This window comes from Engystomops pustulosus, chromosome 5 (assembly GCF_040894005.1).
Source record: "Engystomops pustulosus chromosome 5, aEngPut4.maternal, whole genome shotgun sequence".
NCBI classification, from domain to species: Eukaryota; Metazoa; Chordata; class Amphibia; order Anura; family Leptodactylidae; genus Engystomops; species Engystomops pustulosus.
Window position 1 is genome coordinate 182,308,844 of NC_092415.1, and position 20,365 is coordinate 182,329,208.

Consider the following 20,365-nt stretch of genomic DNA (forward strand, 5'->3'; position numbering starts at 1 on the left):
ATCACATGACCCTCCATGTGCGGCCATTTTATGGTCAGGAATGTCTGGCTGATGAGGTGAAAGACAGGAGGCTTCACTTTACATGTCTAGAAAGCGTAGCAGAACCATTAATAGATGTATATAGGTATATTACCCAATACCCTGCCCCTACAAACATTTAAAAAAAAAAAATGTGGAAAAGTGGACAACTCCTTTGAGAGGACGGATAGGTTATACCTGCGAATGAGTGAAATTTTCAACAAGCCCTTAATCAATGGGGGGTCTCACATCAGCTAACCTCAAGAAAGGGGGTCCAGAACCCCTAGTATGAATAGAGCAGTACTGGACACGTGAATTGCCACTAAATTCAGTGGGACAACACACAAGAGTATAGCAGTGAGTGATGCATGACCACAGCTTAGTATAGCTGACAGACACTAGGACCTGGTTCTTGTGATCCATTGAGGTTCCCACCAAGACCTATTCATAGGATGGGTGAAAATTTTATATTAGATTTGTTGTGGTGCAGCCAATATTTGCAGAGAAGTTTACAACTGGGCATTGTAATTTCTCTCAATGCCTGGGAAATAGAGGGGTCACTCCGCATAAATAATTACATTTGCAGTCATCATAGCCGTAAAACTTGCCTATTTCTAGGTGTGTAAGGTCGGAGAGATGTCAAAGGTGATGCCGTTGGCTTGAAAGTAGGAGATGTAAACCCATTAATGAATCCAGTATTAGGGAAAGGTGTCACCTAGAGGGAAAAAGAAAGGAGAATCCCAGTGGAGATTAGTCACCTAGGTAAATATATCGAGCTGGCTTTAGTATCTGAACGTACAGGTTTTTATGTCAATTGCTCTTAAGTTTTGTAATGGCAAATAATTTTTTGTGAAATTCAGCGCAAAAATCTAATTTTACCGTGACCGTCAAATAAACAGAACCTACCAAAGAAGGGTCCAGGTAGCTGTGTGCGGTAGACCAGGTCTGTGGAGTGATGAGGCTGTAGAGTGGGAACTGCTGCTGCGGACTATACACTGGAGGCAAGTAAAAGGATGTTGTATATCGCTGCTGTGTGTACAGGTTCATGTCCAGAGGTCGGTAACCGTTTTTTGGCAAAAAGGTGTTTATCGCGATGGCCTTTGCCTTTATTCTAGCCTGAAAATAGACATAAGGTAGGTAAAAAGTCAGCGAAAATTCAGGATTCAGAATAAATAAACGGCATTATCACTGCTCCTCATTGTCTAACCTTGATCGGCTTTCCTTGAAACATCTTCACTTCTTCTCTTAGGTACCTGTAAGCCTGAGGAACAGCACAGAACAAGGTTAAAAAAAATAAATTAAATGTTTTCCATTAGATAGTGTATAGATCAGTGTGACCGCAACAAATTTCCTGGGTAGTAAATAAATACATATTTTACCATCTTATTCCCTAAGAGAGTGGGGCAGGCGGCGTTTCTTGATAAATGAAAATCGTAAAACAAATTGTTGCGGCGTTTCTCCGGGAACCGCTGTGCCTAACTCGCTGCTCTCTTGACGCACAGGAAACGAGTGCTCGGCCAATGAATGGCTGAGGTTACCTTCCTAGGCAAGTGATTGGTGGGTCACAATTTCTTACTTGAGTTGGACCATGTTTTAGAAAGCAGTGGGGGACCCACAAAGTACATGGTGTGGGGGGTGGTGGCCAGAGATCAAATTAACACCTCTACTTCTAGCTCACGTAGAGGCAGCTTCACTCATTGGAAAAACCGCTTAAAGCAAATCTCATCTCTCCATGTCAGTACGGGGAGCTGCAGTCTCTTCATGTCTCCTCAATGCTCTAGCTTCCGGGCCTAATAGAAGATTGTATGACCGGAGTTCAGCTACACCCATCTCCCTGCCGCCACAATGTATAACACCCAATCCCCTTTAACTACACTGTATAACGCCTCTTTCATACTCCCAAATATTTATGCACCGTAATGATGGTCTTGCAATAACTCGTAGGTGTAGATAATGTTATTAGTACAAGTGAAAATATAATACCCCTGATACACCAAAAATACTCCTGTTAAGAGAAGTATTATAACCTGTCTAAAAAAAAATTTAGTATGACCTCTATGGTGGCTAATGTTTGTTTGTTTCGAACCATGAAGGGGCTTGAAGGGGGCCGTGCTGGGAGTCGTATTGAGCCGGCGCTCATCTATAGCCTGCGCCAGGACCTGGCATAGAATTGCCCGGCAGCACAGTCACCTCCTGATAGATCAGGCATGGTGGAAGAGGTTAAATAGCACTCGATGTCCCAGCATATGACAAAACCCCCTCCCCCAATTACACATAGGCTATAACCTAAGATGCGTGTAAAGGGAGTCAAAGGTTACACAGGCACAAGCTGAATCTATTACCTGCTGTGCATCAGCTTCTGACTCAAATGTGATGAACCAGTTGTCATTGTAGGCAAATTCACAATTAATAAACTTCGGCAAGTTCTCTCCCTTAAAGAGGGCCTCCACCTCCTGATCAAGAGAAAAGAGATAGTCAGCAATACAAAAGGCCAAAAAAACTACATAATTTTCCCAAATTTTTCTGAACAAAGACATTTGATATAAGTTAGTAAAGTAAATTACATCTTTCACCACTACCTGCCTACCACCTTTCTTAATATAAAACTTCCTATTCACTGGGGCACTTTAAAGCCGGGCACATGGGATAAGGACATTTCCATCGGCAGGCAATTACCCTAAAATTGCAGTGGCAAACCTACAGGACTCTCATTAAGCCGAAAGTGTAATGTGTAATGACTGTGTGAACAGGCCTTAGAAACAAGTTTGCAGGGCACAGGTTCTTGTATTAACCCTGGCAGTGGATGGGACACTGAAGGGTTTGTTTCAGATAACCCACTCCAGTTACTAGCCTAAAGAGAAGCTGCTACTACTACTACTTTATATAGTGCCTACAGATTCGTCAGCGCTGCTCAGAGCTTGCCAAATCAAACCTACCAGTATGTTTTGGAGTGTTGGAAACCGGAGGAAACACGTAGAGAACATACAAAGTCTTAACAGATGTTGACCTGGGTGGGAATAGAACCCAGGACCCCAGCTCTGCAAGGCTGTAGTGCTAACCACTACAGAGTATGTGGACTCTTCCTGACTGGTTTATTTTGGACTATAAAAAGGCAACACATGAGATTTTTCATAAAACTATTATTGTTCCTCAGATTTCAATATAAAAGACAGACTGATGTGGACGTCGAACTTACTTCTATTGGAGTAGATTCGGGAACTTCACGTAAAATAACAATGCAACGGTTCTGATTCGGTCTGACTTTTTCTCCTTTCTCATCCACTTGGACTAAAGGCAAAGCTGAAACAAAAAGAACAAAAAAATCAAGAATTAGGAATGGATGTTGGCTCGCTAAAACATCTCAGTATGCGGTACTGAGGGCCAACTAAAACACGGCAGTACCATAACCAGGAGTAACTGCACAAGCTAAACCGATCTGTACAAGCGACAAGGTGACCATTTCTAAATTTTTAGGAGATCCCACCAATTCTATATATTTGTATTTGTGTGCCAAATGAGGAGGACAGGGGTGTCAAAATCTTTTTCACCGAGGGCCAAATCAGCCTTGTGTTTGCCATATGGGGCCGAATGTCATTTGATTACAAGTTACTATTAGTAGTTACATTTCTACACGGTTACCATTACAATGAGACATTTCAGGGGATCCACATATTAAATAACCAGAGACAACGGCATGACCAGTAGGTGCCCCCACACAGTAGCCAGTAGTCACAATGCCCCCACAGTCCTCTCTTCTTCATCTGTATGTGCCTGCTCTGAAGCCAGCAGATGTGATGTCTTCACCATGTCCGCAGGCTTCAGAGCCGGGGAAGACGCCGCACACAAGACAAGACAGCGACTGTTGCTGCATCAGAGGAGCGTGGATAGGGGAGGATTGGGGGACCCAGACCCCTATGCTGTTCTCCAAACTAGCACAGCATAGGAGCAGGGATAGATAACACAAGGCCGCAGACCTCCTATGAACAAGCTAACCCACATCCTCCTTTCGGGGGCCAAACATGTGAGTTATGCTCCGTGCTGTCAGAGGTTGCTCATACTTACATCTCAGGACATCAACTATTAGATCCATGTCAGTGCTGAGCTTCTTGACGTGGTCAAGGTTTGCTACTGTCAAAATTGGCACATATTGATCGCTGTCCATTTGTGATATAAGGTACATGTCACTGGCCAGATTCTCTCTGGGGAGAAAAAAAAAAGAAATATTAGAAAATATAAAAAAAAAAATGTAAGCACATTACAAAAGAACATTTTTGTATAAAAATGTTTTGATCACAAAAAGATAACGAGTAGGAAAGGAACCATCTTTAGGGCCCACCACCGGTATCTCTGGTACGTGGTAGAGGGGGGTGATAAGAACCTGAATATTTTTAACCCACTGTAGAAATTTTCAACTCCTTTTTTAACAAGGGAAAGCCAATGTGAATGCCCGAAGTCTTATTTGAGATTTGTAGCTTTCCCCTGGGTCGAGTCGTTGGTCGAAGAAATGTCCTACAAGCGTCTTCTCAACCTGAACAAACCAGGATGGGGTTTTGTGTTTCTAGTTGCAGCCCTGAAAGTGGTCACATCTGTTGTGAACATCCATGTTGTGTGTGGCTACAATAAATGAACTTACCGAGATAAGCAAAATTCCAGTGTTTTCTTGAGCACATCTCGTAGGTCTTCTTGACCTTCTGGCTGTGGTAGGTCAACAGCCCCTGAAGGTACAAAAAGAAAATACATTACACTTGATCACTAGACTGGCTTTACTCCATGGGGTGAATAAAGCAACTTAGGCCTGCAGCACACAGGTTTCCGAGCCCATGGAAACTGACACGTGTTCTGCTCCAGTCCCAAGGACCTATTGCAGTGTATTATATAGAAGTATGATGCAAGGACTCCCTGTTCTCCAGCCAAACAGCAGTGCCGATACGAATAATTATAGTGGCAGCGCTACAGACAGGAAGTCTTTGCATTATAATCCTGTATGAGGCAAGGATTCCAATCCACTGAAATGTTGTCTGTCTGTGGGATCTGACCAGCACACTTGTACATTTCCACGGGCCAAACACTTTCATGTGCAGTAGGCCTTACGGCATAGCAGCTGAAAGGAAATCTACAATAAAAATCAAGCATGATAAACCAGGGACACTTAGCGGGCACTGTGACTGTGGTAACCTCCTTATATTTGTTATCCATGGCCTCCTTCCTTCTAATATCAACTTAAAATTATGCTAAGGAGCATGGTGTTACCAGAGCCCCTCCGTTCTGTAGCTTCACAGGCCGTCAACTGTGCAGCAGAACTTCCCACCTCCCACTGTGTACTGAAACTCCTCGCTGCAGTGAGATTACATCAAGCAGAGGGGTGGAGGGACGATGCCTGCACAGTGTAACAGCCTGTGAAGTGACAGCACAGAGGGCCACAGATCCCTTCAAGCTCATTAGCATCATTTTTAAAGTTGATTTTTAGAAGGAAGGAGGCTGTGGATAACAAATAAGAAGATTACTACAGTCACGGTGCCTGGATCTATGAGTAAGTGTCCCTGGTTTATCATGATGGATTTTTATGGTAAATTTTCTTTAACTATGGTTGTTGCTGCTCCCAAAGGACTGATCTGGAGGGCCATATTCTAGTTCTTTCTATACCTAGATGTGCATACAAGTGCCGGTCGGAACAAATGTATACGTTTGGAATAAATCTTTACATTTCACACCAAGATAAAATGGCATAAACCTGCACTTTTTGGTGAAGGATGACTGTACCTGAAAGGGTGGTTTCCTGCATAGATTCATATTCTGAGTTTCCCAGAGATATCGTATTCATATCTGTTTGGTCTGACACGGGAACCGACGGAGACGGGTCTTGTGTTAGCACAGCATTGTGTCCTTTCTGCTCATCGCTGCCATTGTTATCCAGCACTGAGAAAGAGGCAAAAACACACAGACAAGTTCAGCAAGATGTTACACTTTATGAACATGGCAAGCCAAGTAAAGGGAGCAAGAAAGATGGGCTTTCTGCCACATCTTGTAAATAAAGCCCTTACAGAGACTGGCCGGTCACTTATAGCCAATATTTTGGGACCTCCAATGATCAGCTACCATTACGGGTCACTAGTCCTTCAGATGACTGATCATACACTACCATGCCAGAACCCTTACCTCACTGGGTAATAAGAGGCAGCAGGGTACCCAGCGGGAGACTATACGCAATGTAGATTACATAATAGATAACAGCTATAGTAATAGAAAATCTCTATAAAATATATATTCTAGTGATGCGGAGAGCCAGTGGTGACATGGATGTGCTCCATGCAGACGTTACCCTTTATGCTATAAATATGGGTCAGAGGCGTCTTCAGACCCATATTAAATCCAGTTATGTGCAAGATCCTCATCAAGAACAATTTACTGTACTATAGATGTAGATACGTTGTGCAAATCTCACTTGAGAAATCCTAAGCACATAACCTTTGATAACATACAAGACGTGGACACATGTACAGTAGTGATTCAGTCTTAAATCTTGTACCCTATATGGATGTAGAAAAGTGTTCTCCAGCCCAGGCAGAGCGGCCTGACATAACTATAGGAGACAGGGCCCTGCTCAGATCTTACAGTCTAATGGGATTTGGGATGGAGACATTACATGGGATTGCACGAGGCAGAGGAGAAGAGAGGGGCGGTCAGATTATATGCCTGAATCTGGATTAGAGGTGTTGGTCTGAATGTTGAACGGCACAGCACAGAGTATTACGGGAGGGAGGGGGAGGGGGGCGGTAGGAAGGAATATGAACAGAAGGAGTGACAAAAACATGTACTCTAGATGTGATGTTTAAAATTTACTACTTGAGAGTTTTACATGGGCGATTTATGACATTATGGAAAGGACTTTTACAAATATGTCAATGAGTCTCAAGGGCTCCTGTGTACGTGACAGAAGCCCCTTCCGTCTCTGGCAGAGGGGTTGCTCCAGGGGGCGGGCATAAGTGCCAAAGGAAGGTTAATTAGCATCTCGTAGCAGTGTTAGCCAAGTCCTTTTTCACAAATAAGGGGGAAGTGGGGGATCCAGTTTGAGGGTCAACACCTCACATGAAAGTATACTTGGGTTAAATGCACTAAAGTATCAACCATGTAGTTTATTTTCTTTCATATGGTTATGTGATTTTAGTATTATTATGTAGCTGGGGTAGGCAGTGACAGAAGGACACTAAGGAAGGCAGACACTGACACACTGCGAGATAGACTGACTGATTAGGAGCTTATCTAGACACCCATGGTCAGACCATGAATCACAGACCACCAAATTTCACCAACCACAATAATTGCAGAGGCTGGGACCCTGAGCACAATAGGGATATATTATACAAGTAGTCCCTTCTCCATTATATTCACAGACCAGTGCTGCTGTTTGAGGGGGGAGAAGCTACCACTTTCATTAGATGTCACTATGAGTTCAGCCAGTCCATGGTCTTAATGCAGATGTCATAACAGACCACATCACGAATAGTGGCAAATCTTCAATTGTTCTCTGTCTTTTGCATCAGAATTTACAGCACATATGACTTATCCCTTACTACAACCTGCAACCTCAAGAACATCTCTCGCATCAGACCCTTCCTCAATCCAGAGTCTACAAAAATGCTTGTCCATGCCCTCATCATCTCCCTCTTGCACTACTGCGCCATTCTTCTCTGTGGTCTCCCAGTTACCTCTCTAACACCGCAGCAATCCATCCTCAATGCCATCTCCTTGTTTCTTTGTCAGCCTCTCCACTAGTTGCCCATTGAACAGCAAACTCAACTCAAAATACTAACCATGACTTACAAAGCCGCCCACAACCTGTCCCCTCCGTATATCTGAGCTCATCAGTCAGTACTGTCCTACACGTAACATTCGTTCCTAACAAGTTCTTTAGCTTCACTCTATCACCATCCGTTCTTCTCACAACCATCTCCAGGACTTCATCCGTGCATTTTCCATACTAGATCTGTCCAAAATGTGTCAGACTGACCCCCACCTTCTAAACCATTCGAAAGCCCACCCGTTTAGGATTTCCTACTACACACAATAAGTGCTCCCTCACCTCAAGTCTCCATCTCCATCCCCCCCATCATATTGATTTTGAGCCATCATCGTCTCCTGATCACTGTAGTCTTGTACCTGTCTTATTGTAACTTATGTGAAACCTTATAGATTGTTCGGCACCATAGTGCTACAGTATATTTAAAGAAAATTAGGCGAGGAAAGTTTATACCTTCTTTGGAAGAATCAGGAGGTTCATCCGGCAGCTCCTCCCAGGTTTGGCTGACTGTCCCGTCAGTAGCGCCACCTGCTTCCACATGTAGCATGTGATTCCCCCATACTTTAGCATTGGGGTTCAATTCAGAAACCTTTGCTGATTCCTGTAAAATAAAAGAATCAATTCAGATTTTAGTCTTTTTGCATTATAAATCGGCATTTTATCTTTTTCCAACACTGCACGGCAAGGACTTGTAGGATATTGTTGTGGGGTTATTAATTCTTACATTTACCGTACATAAGTATTATTGAGGGTGAAAATTATGCTCAATTCTCCTAAATGTGTTTTTATTGACTTAATAGAAATGATATAAAGGAAAATAGTCTTCTGATACGTAACAAAAACACATTGGGGCGATGGCCGCTTTGGAAAGGTCCTTGCAGGTCTAACACCACTGACATAGGATCAAGAGTGTGCATTACCCTGGGCACAAGGAACTCTGCACAGAGAATCATCGTAAGCCCACAGACGTATGGAGCCCTCCATGTAGTAGGATCTCACCTATTAACTAACATTAAATAGACATTCTTCATGTGGCCTGTATAAAATATTTTTGATAATGAAACATAATTCATTGCTATGGAATCAAAACAGATCCACCTGACAACACAACAGCTGTGTTCTACATAATACCGCCATCACATTGCAAATGTGAAGGAATAAATTACACGGTACGGGCACACGGTATTATTATCCAAAGGGGGGTTCGTCTTAAAGTCCATTACATTTAAACAGCGTCTCATCAGTATGTCATTATCTCAACCTACAAGTGGGAAAGATAAAGATTATATTGTTGAAGATTACAAAATCCCACCCAAAAATAAAAATTGCTAGCTAACCCTCAATCTGGTCCTAAACCATAACACACACACCACACCACAGTGGTGTCTTGCCTAGACTATCAACTAGATGACCCGTTCTATTGGGACATGGGTCTAGACACTTCTTGACCCACTTCATCCCTCCAAAAAATCCACTATGTTGATTTATAGCTTGTCTGCCGAAGGGTGAATGGGGTGGTCCTAACTGACTGACCATTGTCACTGTATACAGTGCCGGCTGCTAACCGATTGAACATGCAGATAAGCAAGCCATTCCTAAGCATACTTCTAGAGCAATAGTTTAGTAGTTTAAGCCTGAGTATAACAGGTTGGTTGTTCATGTATTGGTTCCCTCTGAGGGAACCTTCAATATACCCAGCAATAAGAAACAACTTACAGATTCCCCGTTGATCTCAGGCCAACCCCAAATGCTTCTGCTTTCTGGAACCAGCAGCTGAAATGCATATTTCCCTGAGCTGATGTCCGCAACCTCCAAGTCTTCATCCATGCACCGATATTGGGGGTCACAATGCTGGTCTCCGGGTGCAGAACCGTACCACAAGTAATCCACTTTATAGTCAGGCTCCACCATGAAATGTTCTCCAGACAATACACACGAGAGGGGTAAAGTCTGCTCCTCACCTACACAAAGATCACCGGTTTTATTTTGAGATTCTCGAAGTAGATCCTGCATCAAGTCGAGGACACACTGCTCACTAATCTGCCCAGACTCTTTGCCATCTGTAAAGTCAGTGGATAGAGCGTGTATCTCATAAGATGGAGTAGCTGCATACTGGTCAACCTGGTCCTCATCAAAATTGGACCCAAAGTCGTGAAGGTTATTCATTTTACCTAATTCTGAGAGTCCAGTGTCCACATCGTGGCAAGAGTTTGCCCCTCCGTCAAAATTACCACCTAAGGTTTCTGGAGTGACTGGGACTTTATGACCATGAATGACCACAATGGGGTCGTTGTGTGACTGGTCTGCAATGTCATCGACACCTTCATTCTGTAAGTATGTGTTATAAATGAATTCACCATTAGTGGTGTTAAATACAGGACTGTGAAGCTTCTCATGTACCAGGTACTCAGAATTAGAAAAGGTCTTTGTTTTATGAAAATCCTCTTTAGAATTGATAACTGGAGAGATATCAAAATACTCCACGACACTGGATCCACTACTCGTAGAGATAGTGCTTAGCAAACTCCTTTTAATGTCCCCATCAATTATTGGCTTTTCAGAAGATGGATCAGGAGTCAAATCATCTTTCACATGAGGTGTATCATCTTCTATGACAGTACCAAGGTCCGTTCTCTCTGCATCTTCTACATAAGATGAACCATTGCTAAGGTCAGAGTCTGGATTGGATGTATCACAATGACTGGCGATGTGGAAGGCCATTTCCACTACATCGGACGGCTCCTTATCGATGCAAGCATCAGAAATATTTTCCTCTGTGGTACCATCAAGCTTCTGGTATAACCCTGAGATTTCAGTGGCTGTATCTTTATCAATGGGAACATGAGAAGTGTGATCACTAGAGTATCCATTACATTGTCCATTACTTACGGAATTACAGAATTCCAAATTTGGTGGCACAAGCTCAACACTTTTTGATGCATAGTCATCTCCTACAAAATTGTCCTCTGTAGCATTCTCAAGAAAGTTCTCTTCTTCTTCGGCCTTACTATTCACATTATAGTTGACTTTAAGGTCATCATCCACCACGTGTTCCAGGAGCAGAGCCTCAAAACTTTGACACAAGGATTTATTAAATTCCATCTCTGGAGCACATCCCATTGGTTCTTTACATAATTCAGTGGTCCCAAAACATTTTTGGATTGACGAATCAGATGTGGTTTTTGGCTCCTCCTCATGGAACGATGGTTGAGTAAATGACAACTGGGCTTGGTCATCACAGGATTGCTCCTTTATTTCATCTACTGAAGTGGAAATATCATCAGTGGTTTCAAGTAAACATAGTCCATCAGCAGTAAAGCTTATTTCTTGGAATTTGCAATTTATCGGACTATGACCAGTAGGATTTTCTACCTCAGTTAGGGGTTCCTGGCTAACCATGTTGAAAATGCAGTCACTGAGCTCATTCAAATCGTTTGTTTGAGGTCCAAAGGAGGTCAAACTTGGTGCAGCAGTTTGAGCCAAAATTTCATCTGAATGAAACGCTTTGGGCACGTGATTTGGCTCGGTAAATACATTTTCTATCCCAGGATTCGGACAGCTTGATGCGTCGCACATACTTTCCGCAGCAGCTGAGTCCTCGCTGGGTAAAGTATCATGTTGCCTCCTTGTATGAGCTTTCTCCGAAAGATCTTCAATGATATCATCATCATCTACTAAACATATGCTGTAGAAGGTGTTAGTCCTCGAATTCTGCATCACCTCTGCATCGCTTTGAGGTGACAGGTTTTCGTTTATTTGTCTTTTAGCAGGAAAGTAATCCGATCCGCTCCTATTCTCTGGATTATCAGCATTTTTCTCCTCTTGTGTTAATGAGCTCTGCCATGCGGTGTGGCTGCTGGCCAAGAAGTTTGCTTTTAAGGAAGGAACTTCCTGCAAGTTCTGCTCTGGATTCAGTGACACTAGATCCTTTGAAGCATGGTCATGCCGAGGCCACGAGGCTACAACTGCAGCGCGACTGCCTTCAGTTGTACAATTTGCTATGACTGTGCTTTGGAACTCAGAAATTTCTGTAACGTCTACATCGATTTCCTTCTGTAAAGGTTCGTACTTAGACAGGCGATTTATTGCACTGTTTATGGGATTTAGCAAATTAACTGACCTGGTTAAGCTGGATCTTTGCACTGGTCCATTGTGCTCTGTGTTATCCATGCTGTTGTAGGAGGGATAGCGTGAACCCTTACACAATCCATTACTTGTCACCGCTGACTTTACGGCAGAGGACGTTGAGTAGTTGGAGCCCGAGTCCGGAATCACCGCTTTATCTGATGAGTTTTCTCCTACGTGTCGATCTTCAATTTGACTTTGCGTTGTGGGACTTTTCTCTAAATCTTCACATGATGTGGAATCGAACAAGCTGGTCCTTTCAAGGTTGGCACGTGGGCATAATTCTTTGCTAAAACAGCAACCCATTGTAACACCATGCTCTGCCCGTGCCGAGGCTGATGCTTTAATGAATCTACTATAGGGAATCGCTACAGCTGGATACAGGCCACTGCCCACAAGTCAAAAATAGTAACTTCAGACAGACAAATCAAAACACATGCTATTGTCACTCAAATTACAATCCAAGACACTGAGGCCTCTGTATTGAGGAGATCTGCCAAGGCGCAGACCAACAGCTGCCAAAGCCAGGCGGCTACTTGTTTAACTCTTACGTGTTAAATTAAAACTGGGGGTTGGGGTGGTCCGAGGAGACCAGAGACTTGGAGTTATGGGATTTCCAAATCCTGGTTACAGTAGTCCCTCCACATGGTAACATCTGATATGTACAACTATAGGGAAATCCATTCTATGGAGAACACATACACTAAAAACTACAAAAAGTGAATTTATCTAAAAGATCTCCTTCGGGAACTGATATATATGATGGTCATGTAGCATCAGGTTTACCCTTTCATTACACATATTATTACATAGAACATTATTATTATTTAGGACACATTCTCACTCGTCTACATGAAATTATCAATGTGATGGGTCGCCAAGTACAGAAAGCAGAAAAAAAAATAGAAGATTTATTTTCTTAATATTTCGAGAAGCTTGGATTAGTGTGAATTTTGCATGAGAAAAACCGCAGCAGGTTACTGTATACGGTGTTCAGATTAAAGAGAACCTGTCACCAGGGACCGCATTTTTCACTAAAGACAGATTGTGAAAGCCCATGAAACCTGCAGTGCACATATGTCTTTCTGCCTTTTCTAAGCATTTGCATTAAAATATAATTGTGTGTTAAAACTTACTCTTGCACCCTGACAAAATCCAGGGGTAGTCACAGGGGCTGGACTTTGGTTTGGATGCATTTCAAAAAACAACATGTGACTTGTCTGAGCTGCAGGCTGTCTCCATGTTTGTGCTCCTGTACAGCTTGTCCCTCCCCCACCGATGCCAGGCTGATTGGGCTGTGACCTCTGAGAAGAAGCAGGAGGTGGAGCTAGACAGGAGCACAAAGGTGGGAGCCAAGCTCTGAGGAGTGAGTAACACAGACATGGCACATGTTTTTTGAAATGCATCCAAACCAAAGTCCAGCCCCTGTGACTACTCCAGGATTTTGTCAGGGAGGAATAGTAAGTTACAACACACAATTATATTGTAATGCAAATGCTTAGAAAAGGCAGAAAGGCATGTTCTCACTGCTGGTGTAATGGGCTTTTACAATCTGTCTTTAGTGAAAAATGAGGTTCCTGGTGACAGGTTCCCTTTAAGGTTTAATATATTACAAATACTTTATAATAAATATTGAATGTTACGAGTCAAAAGACAATGCAATTTTTACTGATGTCACGAGGCCTTATAATATACAGACACTTGCCAGGTCTGTAGGGGGTCTTTTGTGCAGCAGTCAACTCGTTTATAGAAAATGAAGGTCACAGCTTATCCCCTCCCCCTCCCTGTACACTGTCCTCTATATAGAGAACACTGACCCATCATTACATCACTACTGACAATAGATGATGTCACAGCTTATCTCCCCCCTCCCTGTACAATGACCTCTATATAGATAACACTGACCCATCATTACATCACTACTGACAATAGATGATGTCACAGCTTATCTCCTCCTCCTCTCTGTACAATGACCTCTATATAGATAACACTGACCCATCATTACATCACTACTGACAATAGATGATGTCACAGCTTATCTCCTCTCCCTCCCTGTACAATGACCTCTATATAGATAACACTGACCCATCATTACATCACTACTGACAATAGATGTCACAGCTTATCTCCTCCTCCTCCCTGTACAATGACCTCTATATAGATAACACTGACCCATCATTACATCACTACTGACAATAGATGATGTCACAGCTTATCTCCTCCTCCCTGTACAATGACCTCTATATAGATAACACTGACCCATCATTACATCACTACTGACAATAGATGATGTCACAGCTTATCTCCTCCTCCTCCCTGTACAATGACCTCTATATAGATAACACTGACCCATCATTACATCACTACTGACAATAGATGATGTCACAGCTTATCTCCTCCCCTCCCTGTACAATGACCTCTATATAGATGACACTGACACCATTACATCACTACTGACAATAGATGATGTCACAGCTTATCTCCTCCTCCTCCCTGTACAATGACCTCTATATAGATAACACTGACCCATCATTACATCACTACTGACAATAGATGAAGTCACTGCTTACTTACATCTTCTATCTGCACAGATCTTGCCTTGAAATCTCTTTATAGCGAGTCGGCTCCAGATTGTTATGGTCTATGGACTTGAGGCACTACACACGGCAGAAATATTATACATATGATTTTCCAATATAACCCAGTTAGACATAAGGACTGAAATTTGCATGTCATACATGAAGATTCAGCTACAGACCGGCAGCAGATTTAGTGAGGTCTGTGGCAGAATAATTCACATGTGGGTTCTTGTTGCAGAATTGGCGCAGGTTCTCTCTTACCAGCCCATAGAAAATTTCTATACATCCTCATTCAGGTCACCTCCGTCATGGGGCTAGAATTCTACACACTTAAAAGGAGGCCAAGCTGATTGGAGATTTTTTTTAAGGGTTTTAAGGATAGCAATTCTGATGGCTTATCTAAGGGATAGGTAAGTTGATGGTTCTATGGTCGTCTAAATCCCAGCTGCCTTAGGGGCTGCAGCCTCTGCACGATTACACGGGTCAGTCTATCCTAGCTGCAAGACATCAATGTCCTCCTTCAGGGTGCTGTCACATGTCGCGTTTACTGCATGCGTTTAAAACCGCATTGCTACAGCTGAAGGGATATTTCCCTAATTAAACAGCTGTTAACGCTTGTGTTTACAAAATGCAAGTGTTAACGCATTGTTAACACATGCGCTAACATCGCGGTTAACGCATGCGTTTTGTAAACGCAAGCGCTAACAGCTGTTTAATTAGGGAAATATCCCTTCAGCTGTAGCAATGCGTTTTTAAACGCATGCAGTAAACGCGACGTGTGACAGCACCCTCAGGAAGGATCAAGTTTGATAAATTATTCAATTAAAAGACTAAACTGATGAAACGACAAACTGGTCATACACAGCAAACGCTTTGAGCGTCGTAAATTTGTAAATTTAATTTTTCATCCACTAAAAGCTTAAGAACTAAATCGGGAGCCAACTAAAACCATATATTAAAATAATCAAATGAATCATCAGGCAACTAATCCATTCCCATTATACAGTGACCAAGGAGAACGGCAGCGGGGAGATTATATTCCTCAACGGAGGCCGAAAACGCATTGACAAAACTGCATAATGTGAACAGTGTGAGTGCTTTAGATGACATATTTTAGAGAACAGCTCATCGCCGCAAAAATATTACATCTTACACAGCTCCGTACACCGATGTTATTAGTATTGAAAGATGGCGAAATGAAGAACTGCCGTACAGAAAGTTTTAATTTATTTAAAGTGTATTATAACTTAATAAAACCCATATAAAATTCATCATACTGATCCAGTGAAAGACAAACTGAGCCCACAAGAAACTGGTGCAAATGTTTTTTTTTTCACCAATTTCACTGCATTCAGAATATCCCCCCCGATTTCCCAGTACAGGTGGTCCCCTACTTAAGAACACTCGACTTACATACGACCCCTAGTTACAAACGGACCTCTGGATATTGGTAATTTATTGTAGTTTAGTCCTAGGCTACAATAATCAGCTATAACAGTTATCACAGGCGTCTGTAATGAAGCTTTAGTGTTAATCCTGGTTCTTATGACAACCCAACATTTTTAAAATCCAATTGTCACAAAGACCAAAAAAGTTCTGGCTGGGATTACAATGATAAAATATACAGTTCCGACTTGCATACAAACTCAACTTAAGAACAAACCTACAGACCCGGGGACTGCCTGTACTCAGCATAGAATAACTAAAAAGTCCAATTTTTTTTCCAAACAAACATCTCTGTACACGGACAAATAGATTATTGATATTTCAAGGTAGGCAGTGAAAAATGCAACAAAAACGGGGCAAGTTTTTAAGGGGTTAAACTAACAGCCGTAGACACTGATCCATTAAAAAGTATTGTATTTAGAGCAGTCATGTAGGAGGCTCAATCATCTTGTTATAGAAGGGGCCCATCTAACAAAATAACTATAAAAAGTGGACAATCCTTCCCAAATCTGTGAATCTCTCAGATATTCTGGTTCACTTGCTATTGGGCAAAAATAATATTTATTTTTTTTTTTTTAAGTTCTAAACTCAAGTTTCTCAACTTTTACCATCATGTCTATTAGTTATATGTTACTGTATTGTGGCCAAGAAGCTTTAGCTACAAATGCCACATAAGAATGTGAATGAGCGGCTACGGCCACAATGTACATGAGCAGGTTATATGTGACCCAGGGCAGCAGGAGGGATCCCAGGAGGATATGATCACATTACACTGAGACCCCCGCACTGCACCTGTCATATAGACTATTTCTATCAGTCTGCAGCACAGGCCACGCTGCAAGATACTCATCGCCATAAATAGGCCTCCAGATTATACACTGCAAAAAGACTCCCCCATCTATAGATGCCCCTAATACAGGATAGTTTCTCGCCAGTTTTTATCACTACAAGTAAATCATCTCACCCCTAGGCGCCTCAGAAGACAACAAGTAGCGTAACTTAGATTCCCTACAAACTATGAATAAATTAATAGTATACAGTGTACATTTTATCATCATCCTCCTAGGAGTCTAGGTGGCTGGCACCCAATTCTCAATTGTCTCAAAGCTGGTGGTGAAGACCAGATTCCCAGATTCTATGGGGTCTCCAATACCCTGCACCCAGTAGAGGGCAATCTATACATAGGCCCCTTTCACATAAACATAGGACTTCTCCAGCCCTCCATCTCTGTGCAGTATGAATACGTATATACATGAAGTTTATCAACCGTATCCATATAATATACAATGCTTACACAGAAAATGATGGCTGGCTGACAGAAGGCTCCCCCCACTGGTTCTGATCTACCTGGATCCTGCACGTTCCCATACACTTCGATGGAAATACTGAATAGCAAACAATACATTTTTTTTAAAGTCTTGCTCAGGTTACGATTGACAATACGGCCGTGTAAATGGATGACCAGATTGGCCATATGCTACACGTATGAAAATGGTATAGCCGTTTTTATAAGTTCGTGTGAAAGGGGCCTAAAAGTCAGAATCAGCAGGATCAAATAGGACATTACAGGAAAGCACATATGAAAGAATTGCTACAGAAAAGACACTGCCCCCCCCCCATATGTGCACTCCTTACCTGATTACAGCGTACATCATAGATGTCTATACCGTCTGCCCTCATGACACAACATAATGACTATAAAAATGTATTTTGTTACTTTTAACTTGCTCATAATGCAGCAGGAGAGCATCACATGCACAGCTAGAGACTGTGCCATTTATGCTTGCTGGGAGGACAGTGCAATAATTATCAATATATTCCATATAATAGGGCTGCACAGTCAACTTAATTATCATAAACTAACTTATAACCATCATTAGCTGTGACAGGAGTATGCACCTCCCTGTGTGGAGAACCTGTGCGGTACAGTCCAAATCAGTGAGAGACCTCTGGTCAGACACAACATCCCCGACCTTACTGAAAGCAATGTCGCAGGAATGTTAATATATTAAGTGATAAGTAATATGCACTCTAAACATCTCAATATTTTATTCCAATATATTTACTCCATCCTCATCTCTGACCATTATGCAATCTCACATCTGAGTTGCTGCTCAATCAAGACAGACAACAGAGAAACTTGAGAGTGATGATCATTATGCACAAGACCACGCATCACATACAACGCAGTGGCTGGATATTATGGACACACTACAGTGCCAGGCATTGCATAGGAGTCCCTTCTCTCCGACTAACACTGCTGCTCTCTCCAGTCAGGGAAGAAGGGACCTCTAGCATCACACATCACTATAATGTACTCGGATCTGCACTGTGGTTAAGTGACTATTTAAGGCCTTAAGCACACAACCGTGTAACTCGAACGGGCTGGAACGTGGGACGAACCACATAACCGGGTGGCCCACAAGAGGGTACCGATCAATGGAAGGGACCAGCGCATGCATCAGCTGCAGACACCACATGATTCAGTACTTACAAGATGTGAACTATCTTTGGCTTCTTGGACTTGCTGTACCTGCGGTTCAGCCACAACTTTAGTATCCTGATCTGAAGTCATGAGCCGTCTGCTTCTAGGCTCCTCAGAGAAAACGAGTCACCCCAGAGAGCTGCAAAAATGGAAAAAAGAAATCAAGTTACTCAATAATAACATGCCAAGATCATTACTGCACAGCCCACATCAGCATAATAAATATTGTCTGAAATAAAAGCAAAAAAAGTACAGAAAAAACTCCAGCAAGGCCTGACAACAGGATGCTCTTGGTCATATCTAAACCACAGTAACAGATTGTGCTAAAAATGATTATTTGTCTATTGCTATTTAGTCAGATGTTACAGCAAAATTGTGCCATTATTTGAATTTGAAAGAAACATCAATGCTTCCTGTGCGGGTTGGTGCAAGTCCCTCGCCCTCTTGGACAACACAAAGATCAAAGTGTAGGTCCTGCTAATCCTGCGACCCGGACAAGAAAATTTCCCCACCGTGCTGTAAACTTTTAACTCGTCCTGCAAGGACCAATGTGTAATTTCTGACTTGTTGCGTGGTGTGCCCTATTTATCTGAGCGGTGAGGGGCCGACTGCTGGGACCCCACTATCCCTAGGACAGAACCCCCAACAATATGGAAAGCTGGGCTCATGTTCTCACTAGTTGATAGAGCAGCAGGACAAGTATAATTCAAAACAGAGAAAAAAACAAGTGTGTAAAGGCTAAAAAGTCAAACTTTATTACAATTCGTAAACAATCTCCGAAAAAATCCTACATGCATGATTAAAAACATTTAAAAGTGTACAAATACACATATATACAACTGAGTGGGTCGGAGTCTGGTAACAAAGACCCACCTACGGCCACAGGTCAACACAAAATATGTGGATGCAATTTCCTCACAAGAAATAAGGAAGTACATAAGAAGTAAAGCCCTGAAAACTATACCTGAATTCTATCCTGAGAAGGTACTAAAATTGTCAGGTCCAGAAGCTCAGGAAAAGGAGCCGGATTGGAATGATATTCAGTACCCAGAAAAAAAAAAAAGGGTTAAGGTCAATCGGCAAGGCAAAAAGTGAGACCGGGAGCAGAGGTGATCCCATCAGGTAAGAACAGAGCAGAGCCCAAATGATCAAAGTTGCCAAGCATGAGAGCCCTAGTGGGAGGAGGAAATGCGAGGTCACAGACCCTTGGCCGAAGGCTTTACCCTTATTTCTTGTGAGGAAATTGCATCCACATATTTTGTGTTGACCTGTGGCCGTATGTGGGTCTTTGTTACCAGACTCCGACCCACTCAGTTGTATATATGTGTATTTGTACACTTTTAAAGTGTTTTTAATCATGCATGTAGGATTTTTTCGGTCATTGTTTACTAATTGTAATAAAGTTTATTTACACACTTGTTCTTTTTCTCTGTTTTGAATTAACCTTGTTCTTTAGTGTGTTGGCTATTGTGATACCGATCTCTGTGCATGAGATCACGCTCCACATTGTTTGGTTAAAGCAGGACAAGTACGTAACCTGCGATATTCAACAGTATGGTAGTGTGAGGTTGCTGAGCACAGCTTGGAATTAAAGGGGTTGTCAGACATGAATAAAAAACCTAGCTGTACTTGGCTCCCTTGTGCTCCCAGAGTCTCGTGCCACCTGTTTACAGGGGCACAAGAACTTCGCCCCAACAACATGGACCACCTGGCTTGCACTCCCGTCCTCATGTCCCAGCGCTGTACCAGGTGCTTGGACAGGAGACGGGTAAGCGTGCCAGGCCGTCTGAAGTTGTCAGAGATAGCCGAGTGATGCGCTTTTCCATGCTACAATACAATGGAGTACCCAATACTCAACCAGCAGCTCCTTGGATTACTGAGTGTGGGACCTCCGTTCTGGTGATCCCAGCAGTT

General features: G+C 42.5%; 1 protein-coding gene across 2 annotated transcripts in view; it reads right to left on the reverse strand.

Annotated features, from left to right (window-relative positions):
* LARP4B (La ribonucleoprotein 4B) overlaps positions 1 to 20,365 on the reverse strand; it is a 50,759-nt gene that overhangs the window by 7,090 nt on the left and 23,304 nt on the right. For both annotated transcript variants that reach the window (XM_072153991.1, XM_072153992.1), the window contains exons 3-12: positions 18,461 to 18,590; positions 8,270 to 8,417; positions 5,779 to 5,934; positions 4,652 to 4,733; positions 4,081 to 4,217; positions 3,215 to 3,318; positions 2,361 to 2,471; positions 1,226 to 1,279; positions 925 to 1,134; positions 627 to 733 (exon numbers count right to left, since the gene is read on the reverse strand). In XM_072153991.1, the coding sequence (XP_072010092.1) occupies positions 627 to 733; positions 925 to 1,134; positions 1,226 to 1,279; positions 2,361 to 2,471; positions 3,215 to 3,318; positions 4,081 to 4,217; positions 4,652 to 4,733; positions 5,779 to 5,934; positions 8,270 to 8,417; positions 18,461 to 18,541 (1,190 nt within the window). In that variant the 5' untranslated portion in view covers positions 18,542 to 18,590. The remainder of the gene's footprint in view (positions 1 to 626; positions 734 to 924; positions 1,135 to 1,225; positions 1,280 to 2,360; positions 2,472 to 3,214; positions 3,319 to 4,080; positions 4,218 to 4,651; positions 4,734 to 5,778; positions 5,935 to 8,269; positions 8,418 to 18,460; positions 18,591 to 20,365) is intronic.